Consider the following 19,327-nt stretch of genomic DNA (forward strand, 5'->3'; position numbering starts at 1 on the left):
CCTGAATAACTCCGACCACAGGAACATTCCCGAGATCCCTTAGCCACTTATAAGAACTAGATATGTGGGCCAGTATACTGACAACAATTTATTTGAATCCGTTAAGAATTCGCTGAGTGGTGAGGGTTTTAGTGTTTTTGCTTTCACTCAGGCCTATACGGGTTAAATGGTGTTTCTCATGTCTTGCGCGAAAGTTTTTGCGAAAACTTTAGATTATTTTAGGCGTGGCCTAATTTCGCCATTGATAAACTTGTATTCCGAATGGTTCATTATCCCGACCAGACGGAGGATACAAGATTCTAACAGAATGTGTTCCTCTGATATATTTTTTTTTTAATCACCAGGTGTTATAAAACATATACCGTTAGTAGTTAAAATAACAAAAATTCTAACAAAATTTACACTTAATAAAACTGAAACATAACAAACCATATTATAATTATAACAAAATTATTACAAAATGTGTTGCAAGGATGTTACAAAATAACAACATTATTACAAACTATGTTACTGTTTATGACGTCGGATGTTATTTGCAACGAACATATAAATGCGATGTCAAAAATATAACATGTGTCGTTATAAATGTGTTACTAAAAATATAACAAGTTGAAAACAAAGCTTGATAACAAAATCATGTCAACTTCTGTTATTTCTAACTGCTGCTGATAGAAATGTGTTACAATCTTGTTATGTGGTTCTGGTCGGGTAGTTCTAAACAACAAACATTGATTATAGGCAATGTGGCCGATGTTATAGTACATTGGCAAAGCAATTGTTCGAAGAGCTGTTGGAGTAGTGAGTAGAGAAGAAGATTGGTGATCTTAAGGTCGGTAGTTTGATTTTTGTTTTCAGTATTTTGCAACATATAAGCAATTTCGTTATAATTTATATATGTTGCAAACAGGCTCCGCCTCTTGCGCTTTTTGCGTTGCTATACAGTGCAAATGTAAGTCATATTTTCAACAATTTGACAACTGTGATTAGTTTCAAGAGATAATTTTATTCTTGAGTTGAAACAAACTGTTTGTCGAACTGCTTTGATGGCTTTTTTCGGATGAGGAGCAGTAACCTTCCTTGTTGTCCTTCTATAAACAATATGGGCTATACAATGTTAGATAATTAGGAGTTTTTGTTGTTTTTTTCCCGATTGCAGAACGTAATTCCTGATTGTAGAATAAATTGCATGAATAAATTTCGATTTAATCGATTTTTTCAACATGTCAGTCTCTATAAAAAAATCTTCGATTCTTTTATATGAAAAAATACAAAACTTAACTAAGGCCTCAAAACATTATTTTTGAGCATCGAAAGAATTATGGGTTTTGTTGATGGTATTTTTAAACACATAAAGTTTGAATTTCAATTGAAATTAAGCGAATACATCGCAACACACGATAATCTTCCATGCTAGTTGACTGAAATAGTTAAATAATGAATTTTCATCAGCCAACATCTCAAAAACTAGATGGTTCTATAATATATTTGATAACGACAAAGGATTCTGCAATCATACATTAAGAAAATAGCGGTATTTTGATACTTCAGATAAAAATAATATTTCGTGGTTTAATTTATCAATCAACCATCAAATAGTAATAGCTTAACTTATTTAAAATATTTAATAAAAAATGATATTTAACATTTATGTATATGAGATGTGGCTTTATAGGAAATGTATGAGAAAACTTACTCAAAAATATCAAACATTGATAGTTACGAAAATTTTACAAATTAGTAAAAATAAAATGTTTGACCAGTTTTCTATCGCAAAAAATGTAGTTGAAAAATAATTATCAACCATTACAAAAACATTGATTGTATGTATCGGTAATCAAAAAATATTGAGATCATGTGAAATACAAATAAAAATTCCAATGGAAATAATTTACTCAAGTAAGAAACACTTACGTAAACTTTAAACAAGAAAAGGAAAAATGAATAAGAACAATAACTAGTCAATTATGCAGTGAAAAATATGCAGAAAATATGAAGAACAAATGGCAACGACATAGATTTACGAAATGAAAAATCAACAAAAATGGAAGGAACAAACAATATTTTAAGGTAGATAAAAAAATTGCTCGAAATTTAAAACGTAAAACATTCCTTCCAAAAATGTTCATGCTCGAAACTATTCTTACTATTTGTTTGTGAGACCTTGATGATAGTATCAACACAAGAAGATTTAAAAAATATATATTTTATTCACTACAATCGTTTTTACATGGCTTTCAAGCATTACTTTTGCACATCTCTAATTTCCAAGCACTAACACGCGCTCAGTCCCATCGGTGCAGGGCTTCATAGTAAAGACTATCTATCCCATTAGTATGTTTATGTGCACCGTACTTTGTACATGTTCACCGCTTCCCTTGGCACGTTTGTATTGTGTATACATTCCAATTGGATCGTGCGCCGTCGTCCGCAACACAACAAGCTCCGCTGTTTGCCTTGAGACTGTGTGTAGGCCCATCTCGTCGGATCCATGCGAGGTTTAGTTGCAATTGGATTTCGACACGGTTCGCACAAGGCATCCACCGTGTCTCTCATCTCGTGGATACAAACCAGCGGTCGTAAAAGAAGGTGGGCCCTCGCTAGTGGAGAACTTTCACTCGGGTGGTTGGCTAGTCCCTACATGGCCCCATCTCAACTCCATGGGCTGACGGGATCGATAGATTGCGGGGTACGTGCGTTCGAAAGTCGTTGTCGTTCGTGGACCATCCGGTGGTCTAAGGTGATAGCTAGGACGTGGCCGCGGTCAACTAATCCAAGCAGGTGTTCTATTTTTAGGGCTGTGTGTGGAACATGGCTCTTAAGAGCAATTTGTCTTCGAGTAGTTGACAATTAACGATGAGGGCTACCCGAAAGAGTTTTGTGAATCACGCACATCGAGGACGGTGAACGGGCAGAATCAGTGTTAGTGCCAATCGCAGCAAGCGGAGATCCATCAAATCAAGTGTTTGTGTGTATCCTATTTTGGTGCTTTGTGGCAATGAAACGTAGGCCTACTAAGTGAAACTCGATGATTTTGCTATGATTAGTGCAGACGTGGTACCTTTGATCACAAATCGGCCAACTGAGAAAAAGTGTGAAATTAGCTCGTTCATTGACATGCGGAAGAAGAAAGTCCGGAACCAAGAATACACATCAAAATTGCAGCTCGGGTCGGAGATACACGATACTCAAAAAGCAGCCCAGAACGTGCGAGTGTGCGTAGCCTTAAAATAACAAACAAAATATGTTTCCCACCCACACTGTGCCAGCAAGAACGGAAAGCATTGCACTGGCTGGGTGAATTCTACCCACCCAACAACGGGCGCCGCACACACTGCCATGCTCGCTCGAGTCGTCGGGAGTCGTCTTTCTTCTGCTGCTGTTTCTTTTGTCCGATTCAGCATAAAACGGTCGCAAGCGTGCATAGGAAGTGCATGGAAGTGGTGCTTAGAATCGAAGTGCGAAATTTGAAAATCACCTGAGTCTATCGTAGAGCGGATAAGATGTTATTCACTGTTTTCAGTTGAAAAATTATATTCAATGATACCGCTAGCAGAATCATGCACAAATGGGGTCGTGAAAGGTTTAACGTAACTAGAGGAACCCAGTTGTTGAGATGAAGTACACTAGCGACAGCCCGCAGTGGAACCTTAATAAAGGGATGGAGTATGCAAGATACAGAAGGATATCGTATTTGATTATTCTGCGATTAAATGAGGCCTACAGATGAACCGTAGGATGATTCTTAAGCCACGACCCAGAAACGAGGAATCGATGTTCATGAGATGATTTCCTTGATTACCGGATTGAGATGTTATATTCAGGGCGGATGCTGATGCCTGTAAAGAAGCAGTTATAAACCATCTTGGCTATGTCCTCTTTGAACGTGAAAGCTTCCTAATCTACCAGCCGTGTCAGATCTACGAGTATAATCATCGATCCTTGGAGGAGTTAAAACGCATCTTGAGAGTTCGAGAAGAGGAATTACATTCTCATGATATTTACATAAATTAACTTCATAATGTAAATGAAATCTAGATATTTAAAGAACATCCTGAAAAATAAGATCTTATGTCTCTAAGCATGATCAATGATTGCTGTGTGCATTTTCCCCGTAGATTTTTCTCAGAAAAGTCTCAGAGTACAGCTGAGTGAAATGTTCATTTCAGAAGTCATTCTTTATTACCGTGCGGGATCGATATCCATAACCTAAGTAATGAATCTATATCCGTCTTCGTCATACAAAACGCTTTCGTCTACTTCATACAAAACGCTTACTTCTTGTATAAAGAGTACGGATTTCGGTTCCTCACTGTATCTAATAACTCTATTGAACAAATGTATTATTACTTTCAATAAGCGTACATAGCAGAAAATAAAATTGAAATTAGTCAATGTAAGTTCTAGCAATGTATCAATAGATTGAAAGATGATCTACAGAATTACCGAAAGCTGATGTGAATGGAATGGAAGATAATTTATGCTATAAATGCTAATGACAACCTCAGGGAATGAACTACACAAAGTATTTATTTGATTCATTCGATGATTTATGGGAATACTGTCTAGAATACAGATAAATCAGAGACTGCAACAAACTGGAACATTATCTTCCAAAAATTTTGTTGAATATTTAAATCAGTTGTTTCGCTTAGAATGCGAAATATTGAGTTTTATTTGATTCTACTCGAGCAGTGTGATCATGCAGTGTAAGGGAGGCAGAGATACTACATACGAAATATGAAACAACATTTTTTAAAACTACAAGATAACTCCTAATTGCCAACGGCAATCAAGACATACTTGATAAAAAGCGCTTGTTTTCTTTTGTTGTTTACCTTCGATCTTTCCAGACAAACATGAAAAAAGGGCCACAGTTTTCTATGCGTTCAATTTTCATTAATATTAGAAAAAGTAAAAAGATGCGTATTTCAATACTTTATATGCAATCAGAATTAAAGGTGCTCTCGTGACACAACTTTTGCATGACACAAATTGATTTTCATTCCATGTTTGTACTTTAAATGAAATGCATAAAATATTTGTATATCAATTACGCGCTTTTGTGATGTTTATCCATTGTTTAAGAACCCGGCTCACATTGACATTTCGTGACAACAGAATCTCGACTCACTAGGGCAGTTGTTAATTACACCTATAAGCCATTTTATGAGACGTTTCGAATCATATGTTTTTTGTTTGTTTACCAGCTTTGAAGCTTGCTGGCGGGCCCATTTATTTACGTTTCTTCTAGCGCCACATTTGGAAGGAGCTCATTCAATAATGGCATGCAACGAGCTTGTCAATCTTCCCCTGTAAAATAAAAATCAGCAGCCAGGGAAGAACTTTACTATTTACTGGTAACATCAGACATGTAACCGCATAGAAAAATAGCCAGAAAGAGATGAAAATGTCATCACCAACAAAAACGTTACCAGCGCCATTCACATATCATGCTAGTTTTCAAAACAATAACAATGAGCGGCCCGCCAGAAAACGTCAACCGACTATCTCGTAAAATGGCTTATCGTTTGTCTGGTGAGTTGCAAGCTTAGTGTCAATGATGATGTCGCACGATAAGTGTTCATCTGCAACAACCAGACAGCTCACCAATCCACCCCGAGGTGGATCATGCTGAGTTGTTGAGTTGAAGGAGAGCGAAAGAAGGAAGGCACATAAGTCTGTTTGACAGCTCTGCAGAAAGCGCGTGCGCACGGAAAGAGCGCCAGTTCGGCTCGATTTGCAATGATCGGTTATTATTATTATTCCGCTATTGGATATTCTATGGTTTGGTTGATCGATGTTAAAGTTTGTTCTAAAAGCAGCTCCACTTATTTTGAAACATGTTGCCGTGTACAATAGTAGACAACACAACTATTTTAATTAAAATAATTTGAAATTATAATTAGTACATAAACAAAAGGGGAAGAACTTTTAGGCTGGTTGTGCATTACGATAAAATCTCTTAACATAAGCAATGCTCGTTGTTGGTTCTTGTGGAAGGATCAACATGTTCGGCTTAACGAATCTTATTTTTAATATCGAATAACACCACATGCAATTGAACAAAAGGATGTGATTACAATAGACTTTTGATATTCTCAATTCTGAACCACCGCAAAAAAAATATTGGGAATCAAAATTCTCCTGAGAGGGATGATGTGGTGGAGGCTTATTCTAATTAATACTGTCGTTCAATTATGGGGATAAATTAAAATTGTTATTGTTCTATACATACTTATCAATTATAATTACCAGTAAATATTGATACAGCACAATTCAAGTATTTAAATATCAAATAGCAAACATAGATATGGTCGGTGTTTGAGGAAATTAAATTCTTGAAAATTGTTTTCGAAATACTATGGAAGATTTTAGAAAAAATCCTGATGCAATTCATTTGGATATTTAAAGAGGATTTTATCAAAAAATGTACGACTCTACTAGAAATTCTTCGAGAATTCCTCCGAAAATAACTCTAGATTTTTTCCGGATATACTTCTGGTATTCTTATGAGAATGCCTCTGGTATTATTCCGGAAATGACCTGAGATGCTTTCGGAAATCTTTCTGAAATTCTTCGAGAAATTCCACTGAGATTTTTACGCCAATATCTTTGAAATACTTCTGGGGACTCTTCCAAAAATCCTGTTGGAGATTTTTTTCGGATATCTTTCTATTCTAAATTTTCCAATAAATATTGCTGGGATTGTGCTGTAAAACCTGCTAAGATTCATCCAAAAATACGACTGTCATTCTTCCGGATATCATTCAAGAATTCTACCGGAAGTTTTCGTGAGATTCAACCGTAAATCGATCTGGTATTTTTCAGAAATTCCATTGAGATTCTTTAAAATATCCTTCTGCAAAATTTTCTGAGAATTGCTTTGGGATTATAGAAGGATTTCCAGAAGAATTCCAAGGCGATTTACAGAAGCATCACTTCTGTATGAAGGATTTTCGTTTATATGTGAAATAATCCCATAAGAATTCTAAATCCAAATTAAAGTGATATTCAAAAGAATCCCAGATGTTATTTCGCCAGAATCCCTGAAAGATTTAAAGAAAATTCACAGACATTAAGATTTCATGAATATTTTCCAGGATAATTCCGATGCCCAGATGAACTGCAGAAAGATTCACGGAATAATTTCAAACGGAATTTTCGAAACCATTTGAAAGTAAGGTCAAAGATTTATCCTTATTTTACTGCTAAAACCCAAAAGATTTTCAAATGTAAAAGCATCTAAGATATCACGTATGCGAAATAGGGAACCACTATGCCATAACTGGTACACCTACCTAATTTTATAAGATTCCTCAGAAAAAAATCAGTATCAAAAGTAATCGAAAAAATCTCATTATTTCAAGAAATGCTCGTTGGTTCATGTCGAAGGATCAACATGTTTCGGCTTAAACGAATCTTATTTTAAAATATTGAAATGACACCACATACAATTTAAACTATATGTGATTACATTCTGTAATCACCGCAAAAAAAAAATATTGAGAATCACAATCCTATCTGAGAGGGATGACATTCTTAATTAAAAATTGTTCGTTCAAATTATGGCGATAAATTCAAATTATTACTGTTCCATAAATACGAAGATTCTTTCGGAAATTCAATGGAAGATTCTAACAAAAATCCTGATGCAATTCTTCTGGATATTTTTAGAGGATTTTGCCAAAAAATGTACTACGACTCTACTACAAATTCGTCGAGAATTCCTCCGAAAATAACTGTGGCCTTTTTCCGGAAATACTTCTGGGATTATTATGAGAATACCTCTGGTATTCTTCCGGAAATCACCTGAGATGCTTTCGGAATCCCTTTAGAATACTTTCGAGGATGCTTCCGAAAATCTTTCTGAAATTATTCTAGAAATGCCACTGAGATTTTTACGTCCATATTTTTGAAATTTGTCTGGGACTTTTCCAAAAATCCTGTAGGAAATCTTCCAGACATCTTTCTAGCATTCTTTCGGGAAGCCTTCTGGGATTCTTTCGAAAATCTTTCTGAGGATCCTTCAAATCCTTCTGTTTAGGATTCTTGCAGAAATTCTTCCCGAATCACCTCTAGAATCTGGGAGTATCCTGAATTTTTCAAGAAAACTGTTATTCTTTCGACTATCTCTCTAGGATTCTTTCGGAAATTCTTTTAAAATACCCCCAGATTTTTTTCTGTTATCCTGCTGGAGGACTTCAAAACATCTTTCAAAGATTCTTCCAGAAATTTTACTGGAATTTTTCAAGAAATTCTGTTGGGATTCTTCCGTGAAACCTGCCGAAATTCACCCGGAAATACGACTGGAGTTCTGCTTGAATGATAAGCATTCAAGAATTCCACCGGAAGTTTTTGTGGGATTCAACCGTAAATTGTTCTGGTATTTTGTTTAATTACATTGAGATTCTTAGGGAAAAATATACAGGATTCTTTAAAATATCCTTCTGAAAATTCTTCTGGAAATTGCTTTGGAATTAAAGGAGGATTTCCGGAAGAATCCTAGGTCGATTTACAGAAGAACCACAGAGAAATCACTAAAATATTATCAGGGAGATTTCTAAAGGAATTATTTTAAGGGTTCTCGTTAATTTCTGAAACAATTTCAAGAGAATTTCGAATGGATTTTGAATGTTTTTTACAGTGATATTCAAAAGAATCCCAGAAGTTATTTCGCAAGAACCCCTGAAGGTTCAAAGAAAAGTCACAGACATCCAGACGATGAATATTTTCCAGAATAATTACGATGTCCAGAAGAGCTCCAGAAAGATTTACGGAATAATTTCAAATGGAATTTCCAGAACCATTTAAAAAACACTTTCAAAAGATGCTCAGAAAAATAAATCAGTAATCAAAGAATCTCATAGGTATTTTTTTAAAGTCCCAGTGGCTGTCCGGTAGTTTTCTTGGAGGATTTCCATTTGAAGTCAAGAGGGATTTTCAGAAAATTCTGCCAAGGATTTAAGAAAATTTCCAAGGAAAATCACTGATAAATCATGAAAAAAATCAAAAACACTTCCTTATGAATTTCCAGAAGAATCACAGAGTTTTTTTTTTCTCCAAAGATCTTAGATAATTTTCGGAAAAATTCTGGATATTCAAAATTATCTCTGGTAGAAACAATAAAATCAATAGCAATGAATCTGTAAGAATATAAGAAGGATTTCTGTAAGAATATAAGGAGGATTTCCAAACAATTACAGAGGAATTTTCGGATGATTTCCGTAAATAAAGATTTAAAAAAAATCCCCGTCATCTGGAAGCTTCTTAGCAGGATTTTCGGAAGTAATCCACAGGGATTTCTGGGAGAATTCCATTGGGATTTACAAAAGAATTCCAGATGAATTTCCGAAAGAATCCCAAGAATTTGCACGGAAGAAAGTGAAGTGAAATAATAGATTTTTTTTAATTATAGTCTCAGGCGTCTTTCCGAGAGTATAATAGGTATGATCTAAGACATTTTTCGGAAAGAATCTCAAAGGGATTTTTGAAGAACTTTCAAAGAGTTTCACGGAAGAAATACTGAAGTATTACGAGGAAAATATCAGAATTTAAATAATAATTTCGATTGGATTTCCAGAAGAAATCCCGAGAAATTTTGTGAGAATCCCCGAACCCAGATTTTTCAAATAGATTCCATTACACTGGAAAGCAATCATTAAATCATTTTCGGCAGAATTCCAGAATTTTACGGCAGAATTCCAGAATTTTACAGCAGAATCCTGAAAGGATTTCCATAATAACCCAAGATGGGTTTCTGGGATAGTCCAATAGGAAGTCCCAAGGAGGTTATTGGAAAAATCAGAGCGATCAAAGAAATAACTACATATAATAATTTCAGAAGGGTTTCTGAAAGAATCTCAGTGGATTTTCAAGATGTCCTCTAGCACCACAACTAATATATACTAATATATACAACTCAATACTTAATTATCAATTGCGTTAAGCTGAGTGTACGCCATCCAGTTTGGGGACGGTTTGACGGTATCGAAGTGGATTAAAAATAAATATAAGAGAGCGTGTGGAAAATACATATGAACTGCACAGAATACATCAGACCGATTTAACATTGCTGCGCACTTTTAAAAGCATTTTATTTTTATTAAAAGGTTTGATAATAGTAGAACGACAATGATCATCAGTTGATTTTCCACTACTGGTTTTTTAAATCACAATTGTAATTTCTTTCCGTGCACGCGCTCGGGAAATGAATCTGGCCATGGTGCAACAACCGCGCTACATTCGATGAATCCTATGCGACAAAAATTGTCGGCGCTATCCGTCAAAATCACTCACCAAAGCCATTTTGGTGGATTTACCATCACAGCTACTACACTGAAACGAATTTTATTGTTGAAATTACTGAATCAATGGTAAAATTAAGAACTGCACCAACGATTTTCAACCGACTACATTATTCTGTCAACTTTACCAAAACATAGTCAACATCACTACACAAGAAAATATATTCGGTTTTTTAACTACAGTTGCAGTATTTCTGACTAGAAACATTCGTTTCAAAACAAGTTTCGCATTGTACTTTTGACCACACTGTGTTGAACGGTGGGTGTCACGGATTAAAATACAATGCTTTGTAGTTGATGCTACTATGGACATGGTCACATTTACTGCAATGCTCAGTGATTTGTACCAGATTATAGTAAACTTAACAGATTTTTGTAGTCGGTTGAAAATCGTTGGTGCAGTTCTTAATTCTACCATGGATTCGGTAGATTATACAACAAAATTTGTTTGCGTGTATGACGTACTGAAATTTATTATTGGTCTCTCCCTCTCAGAGTGCGATCAACTACATTAGATGGAAACCATAGTCGGCATTGACATTTACTACAACTTTGTTCAATTTGAAATCAGATTTCTTGAAATGTACTGTTACGGATTTTCATGTGATATTAGAAAGAAATGGTTCGATAGAAGCCATAAAACTTCATATGAAGTAATGTTTATCACATATCAAACGAAATATTATGCATCAATAATAACACGGGATGCTGATCGCTGTCCGTTTGCAGAGCGGGTAAATAGGTGGCTTAGAAAACCGTTTTATCAGCGTCCTCCCAAAATCTGAGATCCTTTGGATGAAAACTGACTCTGCAACTTTTTAAAGCTTGTATGAGAACTATAGGAAAATCAAGAAATTCATTCAATCGGTCATAACCTTTGCCCATGGGCCCTTCAGGTATAGTATTGTGCTGAGACTTTGAATAAGTTTATCAGTTACAAATCTTTCGAACTCCTCGATTTCTTTCGGAATTGAATATCTTTGCTTTTAATTATTTGATATCAATGGCGAGTTTGACTCAGCCTCAAGTAAAGTAGAGCCTTTATTCTGCCCAGTAGAGGGAGCCGAATCCAATTATTGGCACTCTTGATTCACTTCGGCAGTGGGGTGATTACCGAAAGCTACTGAGCTCATATTTGGCCACAATATGCGTCGTACTAAAGTGTCTCACGGAATCTAGGCATGCACATTTGTAAGATAAATTCTTGGAATAAATGATCGTGTACGGTTCTCGACAGTTTCGATAAGTTTCTCAAATGATATTGAAAAAATATACGAAATGTAAGCCAAAACCCTCAAATGCAGCCATAAGTAACATGAGCCCCACAGCAACATATCAGAAACAATTAAAAAGGTAGAGGATCAAACAAAAAGTCGTTCTAGTTTTCTTCGGGGTTTCATGAAATTCAAGTGAAGCTCATAGGATCCCCATGAAAAAAAATTCTGAACTGAAATCTGCAAAACAGCTTAGATTTTTTAGAGTTTTCTAGGGAAAACTACAGCTATCATTGAATATGTTGGAATTACAGCTGGTTTAATGATTATAAAGGGGATATACGTGAAATTGACAAAAATACGAATATTTCGAATAGACCATAATCTTGAAACATAATGTTTTAAACAAATCACATGATCAATTTTCTACGAATGAGGCTGAAACAATTCAAAACATCTTACTCACTTAACAACGAGACACATATTTTTATTTCTCGATTTCGGGTGTTGTGTTTGCCTCCTTGTTATTTTCTTAAAGTTGGCGTCTCTGCATTATATTTAAGAAATATATGAGCACTGATGAAGCTTTCCAATTTCGATGAAAATCGATTTCAAATTATATAAAAGTATAAGTGGCCTTAGAAAGACGTTCAACTGATTCACATATTGAGCAGTATCAAAACAATACTTAATTTTGAGGCCCTAAGGACAAAACTTATTGATAAGGAGTCATACGATTACCCACTTTTTTAATATTGCAATAAAATGAGGATCAAAGAATTCCAGCTCTATATAACATTGTATACGTTGACCCAAAACTGAATAGAGCGGTTGAATAAACCTGTTTATCATCTCAAATGCTTCAAACACTTTCCTAAGCGAAAAAGAACCATATCCAATTTGTTAAACTTCCCACGCCTACTAATCCTACGCACGCCCGCGGTCGCGGTGGCATAAAATGTTGCAATTGTTTCCTAGGTGATTTCGGGCATCCGAGTGGGATGAAGTGAGAGATAGAGAGCCCACCGTTTGTCGTCGCGCGCTCTGTGGACCGTCATTCGTCTACTAATGCTTTAATATTTAATGTTATGACTGCTTTTCGGCACTCGTAGATATCGATCGACCCTATAGGCAACGCAACGGTCCAATGATAGGCGGTCGGTAGGATAAAGTGGAGATTGTCCGTCGGTCACGTTCCACGTCGCGCCGCAGTAGTCGAGGAAGATGCGTCAGATGCGACGGGAGGAGGAATCCCCTTCTCGAACCGAATCTGCCGAGAAGAAATATGATTCATAATGAGCCGCGCCGTGCGCTGGGCGTGAAAACAAATCCGGGAGAAAGAAAATGTGTAGAGTGGAATAGTGACTGTTTTCTTCTACTATAGATTTGCGTGATTTGCGTTTCCGAGTTTCTGCAGTTCAGTCAGCGAAGAGCCGAGATTGCAATGCTTGATTTAGTGCAGAATCAGAGCGTATCGAGTCATCGCTGCGCTGTAAATCGCTCAATCTAGTTATCGTTTGCCTTTCCAGCGAGTTGCTGCAGCAACAGCAACAAGGCCGCCTATGTTGGCATGTGGAGAATGTGCTTGTAAAAGACGATCGCGAAGAGTGTGGGATTAGTCTTTTTTGTTAAAATAAAGCAAACAGTGGAGAGAAAAGCCAGAGATTAACAACTACATACAACAAGCTTAGCAATGCAGGACAGTGTTAACGTGTTGAACAATGATGGTGATGATGGTTCTAATCCAACGGAAGCGAGAAATGGCACTGATATCGATCTGATGAATTGTAGCGTGAATGCGGACAGTTTCCGGGAGAAAATAAGCGAATGCATACGCAACAAGGGCCCAGGCGCTCCATTTACCAGTGATAGAAACGTTCGGCCCGCTTCCTTACCAATTAAAAAGTGTTTCAATTACAACGAAGATGGTGCTGGTGTTGGTAGTAGCCAAGCGGACACTCAAGGCGAGGCACTACTAGGCAGTGTATCGCAGTCGAGAGCTGAGGCGACATTCCTTAGCCCAAGTGAAGGCCAATTTTGGAAGCGCTATGCAGAGGTGTCAAAGTTCACGAAAGACAATAGCAACGGCAATAGCAATAACAGCGGTGGACCGGATTCTGCCGCGAAGAGTCGTCGAAGGTGAGTCTGCCAAGGACGGCAGCGAGTCTGAGATGAATAATTCCTTTTGATTCACGGGGCATTGTACAATTGCATTGCAGGTCGGATACGTCGTTTATGCTAGCGAAGCAGCGATTATCGTCGTTTGGTGTGGGAGAACACTCGACGACAAATGCCGAGACAATGGATGATGATTTAGCGCCGCTCTTGCCCAGCAAGCGAGAATTGTCGCAGGAGGACATCTATCAAGTAAGTTCGTTGTTCGGTATGCGGTGCGGAGGGCCGTTGCCTAATGGGAGTTTAGCATCAAGCACAATGAGAGCATTTAGTGTGGGTGGTTAGTGGGAAGGGGGTGAGGAATGGGTGTGATTATAATTAAACTAATCTTGTTTGGAAAAAGTTGCCCACTAATCCAATACTCGTGGCTTGGTTGGAGGAGTCTTGGATATCGGTCTACTTTGATGTGCAGTAATTCATACAACACGTGCAATCGATTTTAGTTCAATTTAGTAGGTCGCTATTTTTAACGTTTCTTCAGTTGCACATATTGTTGGTTTGCTAAAATTTCTTGGCATATTTTTATTCTTGCAAAATTATAGGGAAAAGTGGCATTCAGAACACGCCTTTATTCTCTGAGAATATACATCTTTCATCAAGACTCCATGCACTGCATGAAATCTGTATCGTACATAAACTGTTTCCATAGATATTCCACACAACAGCTCAAAGATTTACTATTGTAAAATAGTTATAGGAATAATCTTGATGATTCATTAGAGAACTTTAGACTGCTTTTTTGATACAATAGTGTAACTATCAAAAAACAATTAAATTACTGTTGATTCACAATCGAAAACTTTTTGTACGATTTTGATAACTTTAGGTAATTGCTAGCATTTTTTGACCCATCTCGTTTTTCAAAGCATTTCTTTCCATTCAAAACATTGAAAAAAATTGTTAACGGGATGGAGTTAATATAAGAATAGGCTTAAGTGTCCATTATACCTCAATCTCCCTACTTTGAAAAAGATATCATTAAACGAATCTAGATGTTGAATTTTTTTTTCGAGAAAATGGCAACAAAGTTCTCGAGTGATTCCTTTCTAACTGGAAACCAAACTATATTATATTACTCAACATTGTATTCATAAACTAATTTTTTCATGCAAATGTATCGACTGTGATAATTATATTCAATTTGTTTACCGGTATATCGGTCTTTTTTGCGCGAAGTAAAAGGAAGCTAGGAGAAGAAAGCAATGAATACTGGATGGATAGGTACCGTAAGGTAACGGCAAGAGAAATTGGATTAGATGTTGAAGAGGGCATTTTATATGAAACAGTATTATTTAAAATGTTCTTCTTTCTGGCTAACGTCCCCTATGGAAACGACTTGGCGTGTTGTTCGAATAACCAGCCTGGCTGTCTTGGTAATGTTATTCGAACAAAACGCCAAGCCGTTTCATTTTTGTCACATATCGCTGCATATCAGCGTTATTCTTAAATTAAAATTTACGCAACGGAAAATATTTAACGTATGTAAATTAATTATTAATTAATGAATTATTCATTATTTCGGTACTTTTTTCAGCACTTCCTTCAAGGGCTCTATTACCAGATTTCACTGAGTAGATCCTGGGATTCCCACAGAAAATCATTTACGGAATCAGTAAATTGTATTAAACCGCAATCTGCATTTTTTCTGATGTTTCTAAAGACTTTCTGAATTCACCAAAAATTTCCTTGATGAATCTCTATCAGGTTGCTTACAAAAATCTCTTAAAGAATCCAGCCAGAGAATGCTTTAGGAATTCTTTCAAAAATTATATGCTTAGTACATATTATTTCCAATTGTGGGTTTAAAATATCATTATGTCGTTACTCTATTAATTTGTATAGAATTTTATGGATTTACTGAGGATTTATCCAAGACATTATGAGCATCACGCATTTGAACGCGTTTAGTTCGCGGCTGCATTCAACAAATTAAACTGGTACACGTAGAATTGAACATAGTTCAGTTCAAAAATATGAACCCGTGCGATCCAAAAATTGAATCCAATATATGTTGGCTGGTTTACGACATTAATCTATGCCAAAACTGATGTGCATAATATCAAGGGCTGTATGTTTTTTATCTTCATGAAAGTTGACGGCGATTCTTTCATTTATTTCCCAAGCGAGAGCTTCGATCATAATTGCCAACTGAGTTCTTGAGCAACGACTGGCTCTCGCTAGCAGGTTCATTGACTACTGCATTCTCGTGCAAATTTGGCTCGGGATCCGTTCACTTTTGTCTAGCGTTCAGTTCAAAACACATCATTGATTCTAGGAGTATCATCAGAATTCTCTTCAAGATTACCAAGCAAGGATTCTTTCCGCAAATACATATCGAGATATGGAAAGTGAAAATGTATGCAGACTGAAGGGACTTAGGAAATCATCGACATAAAAAGAGATATCGAGATGTAGAACATCGAGATGTAGAATCGAGAACATCGAGATGTAGAACATCGAGATGTGGAGAGTCGACTTTATTACTTCTAGGGGCCAATTTTTGATAGAATTGTTACATATAGTAAACAGACCATATAATTCTAGTATTAAATTTTGACATTTGGTTCAACCTATTCTCTAGCAAAGTGTTCTACTTGTAATGATGCACTAAGATGACAAATAAGGCAATTCATTATAATGTTAAAAACACCGTTTGTTTTCTTAAAAAAAAAAATGTGGCTCATTGTGCCCCGCCCCTCCATTTTTTAAATAATATTCAGTTTTCCAATAATTTTGTTTGCGAATAAATTTAATCTCACTCACGAATTGTTCAGTATTATTAGAAGTTTCAATGGATTGGTAAAAATTATCAGAATAATAAATCTAATTATCTTAATTGAAAACTACCAAAATTATAAGCCTTCAATAACAAAAAACAAGTTTGTACATTTTTGTGAATATTTCGTGTTCTGAAATGAATATTCTTACGGTTTTCATTGTGGCGGCTATGTGGAGCATCCTCTAGTGGATCATAATGACACTAGATATTAAAACACTGGTTTTTAGGTCATATTGCCTCCATTGCCCCTAACTGTTTATTCCTCTGAGGCATACCTATTCTACAAAAATGAGTTCAATAAAAAAAAGTTGATTTCGGGAAGTTATGTGTATATGTGTATAATATTTATATTAGGACAATGATGAAATTCTTCAATATATAAGTATATATTGTAGAAATCACAAAACAGATCTTGCTTCAGTGAAGTACAGAATCAGAATAATGTTTATTTCCTCATCCTAATTTGACACTCTTCTCTAGCCTACTTGATTGCATGAAATACCACAATACTACATCTCTCCCTTTTTCCATAAATCGAAATTAATAATAAATTAAATTTACAAAATCATAGACAGCCTAAGTATTACTAAATGAAGTAATTTCCATAACTTAAGAATATACATTGTGAACGATTTTCTGGACGCAAATTTGGACGAGCCATCCGTTATTTGTCGCATCACTTCTAATGTGTATGGTATTTCGTATGTAACGCAACACGGCCCATGTTTATTTGATATCTAAATGAAAAAGGAATCAATTATTGAAATTTAACAATATATTAACCATCGTCAGTATACTTAGCCTCTATTATTCCTTCTTTTCTCACTTTTGGTTTTCAAACAATACATTACCGAATAGACCTTCTGTTTACAGCCAAATTATATATATGCCAAATGTCCCTTTATCACAAGATGAAAAGTTTCAATTGACTGATAAACTTCATTCATTCTATGATAGACTGGACTGCCAAATAGACTGAGATGAATCTCCTATATCTAGTCTTTTTCTTTTTAGGCAGACTGAAACATTTTGTTTCCTGTGCATATCCCTTTACGATAGATGGACTGAAGACATAATTCCTACATCTCATGGTAGACTGGACTGCCAGAAGGACTGAGACGGATCCCCTACACCTGGTCTTTTTAAATTGCAGGCTGAAACTTTTTGTTTCCTTTGCTTATCCCTTTACCATAGATGGACTGAAAACTTACTTCCTACATTTCATGGTAGACTGGATTGCCAGAAGGACTGAGACTGATCTCCTACATCTGGTCTTTTCAACTGCAGACTGGAACATTTCTGTTCCCTATGCATATCTCATTATCACTTATTAAGATGGACTAAAGATCTTCAGGCTTCCTTCATCAAGTGATACATTATTACTACGCCAAATGAACTGAGTATAACTCCTTCATTTTGGTCTTCAACGGACTGGTACCTTCTAAGGTACCCTTCGTTCACGAGAATGGACTAGGATTCGTAATCCCCTTCATTCAGTCATATTTTTCAACTCCAAATAGACTAGGATAACTTTATCCCCTATATTTGGATACTGAAACGGACTAGAACATTCACAATGTTCCCTACGTTTCTTACTAGGAATTAGACTAAAGTTCTTTGAACCTCCTATAATTCCGTATGACCGTCTGGAATCCGTAATTCTCTTCAGTGACAGGTGGATTTACTTCAATATCTTAATGATAGTATGGGATGATACTTTTCCAACAGTTGATATTTTTTTCAATTCCAGTAATACATTTCCCACTAAATAAATTGCTTATTTTATACTGAGATCATACCTTATGTGCTTTGCATCGTGGTCTTGAACCTTCATTTTAATTCACACGATTAAACATATGTATGGCAGTGGCGATTCCCTAACCTCAAATCTACCTGTTCCACGAATAGAAATTCTTGAATTTCCAGCAACAAATTTGCATGTAATGAGTAGAGATTAGTTAGAAAAGACGTTTTCAATAATTAACTTTTTGATGTATAATCTAAATTTGTCGAAATAGTCGTTTTTTAGAGTCGTAGAACAGGTAGAAAGTGAGGTTACGAATTCGCCACTGATGTATGGTCTCATGGTCAATAGTGTGTCTGATTTTCAAGGTTTTAGATGTTAAAAACCTAAAATTCAACAAAATGTTAGACCAATACATAATTTTAAGTTGAACGAGTGAATGTCCCTTATATTAATGTAAAAACTTCAAATATTTATTTTAAAAAGTCAATAGTTACTCGCGCTCGCTCGCATACTTTTTGTTCTTATGTGATATGTACTCACTACCACCTTCTGATGCCAGTGTATGCATTACTGGTCATTCGTTTTTTTACTACAATTTATCTGTGCTACCATTTTTTTGGTCTTTAATTTTACATCTGTTCTCTGTGATTAAACATTACCGCTTGAACATTTCAATGCAGAATCAATTGTTTATTATTCACGCATTTTAATGATATTCATTCCTGCTTCATAGCATTTCTTCTTAATAACTTCAATATGGAACAGTTACAAATAAAAATTACTATTTTTAAGTTTGATATGGTAAAATTATTTATCTTATATTAGCATTATTTTTACAATGTTTTTGGACTTATTGTGGATCTTTTTAAGTTTATCCGTCCAGCAATAGCTGCAAAAATTCATTATTTAATCAATTAATTGAATCATAGCATACTTGTAAGGTACAAATTGTGGAAAAACAGCAGTCATCGGCGTGGTTTCCAAAGTATCATCATAGTTAATCATCGATTTCTTCGTGAAAATCAGTAGTCAGCTGCGGTAACTCTCTGTTGATCCATAAAACGGAAAGTTATCTCTAAAACAGCAATACTGTATTTAATTTTATTAC

The 19,327-nt window shown here is 35.7% G+C and overlaps 1 protein-coding gene across 5 annotated transcripts in view; it reads left to right on the top strand.

Moving 5' to 3' along the window:
- The first annotated feature begins 2,264 nt into the window (after positions 1–2,264).
- Positions 2,265–19,327, top strand: part of LOC5568568 (protein sprint) — a 64,205-nt gene continuing 47,142 nt past the window's right edge. The window contains exons 1-3 of one of the 5 annotated variants that reach the window (XM_021854990.1): positions 2,265–2,778; positions 13,048–13,657; positions 13,738–13,885. In XM_021854990.1, coding sequence (XP_021710682.1) covers positions 13,212–13,657; positions 13,738–13,885 — 594 coding nt within the window. In that variant the 5' untranslated portion in view covers positions 2,265–2,778; positions 13,048–13,211. Of the gene's footprint in view, positions 2,779–12,902; positions 13,658–13,737; positions 13,886–19,327 lie in introns of all 5 variants that reach the window. The other 4 variants (XM_021854993.1, XM_021854995.1, XM_021854992.1 and 1 more) reach the window with 4 other exon arrangements.

This window comes from Aedes aegypti, chromosome 3 (genome assembly GCF_002204515.2).
Source record: "Aedes aegypti strain LVP_AGWG chromosome 3, AaegL5.0 Primary Assembly, whole genome shotgun sequence".
Classification (NCBI taxonomy): domain Eukaryota; kingdom Metazoa; phylum Arthropoda; class Insecta; order Diptera; family Culicidae; genus Aedes; species Aedes aegypti.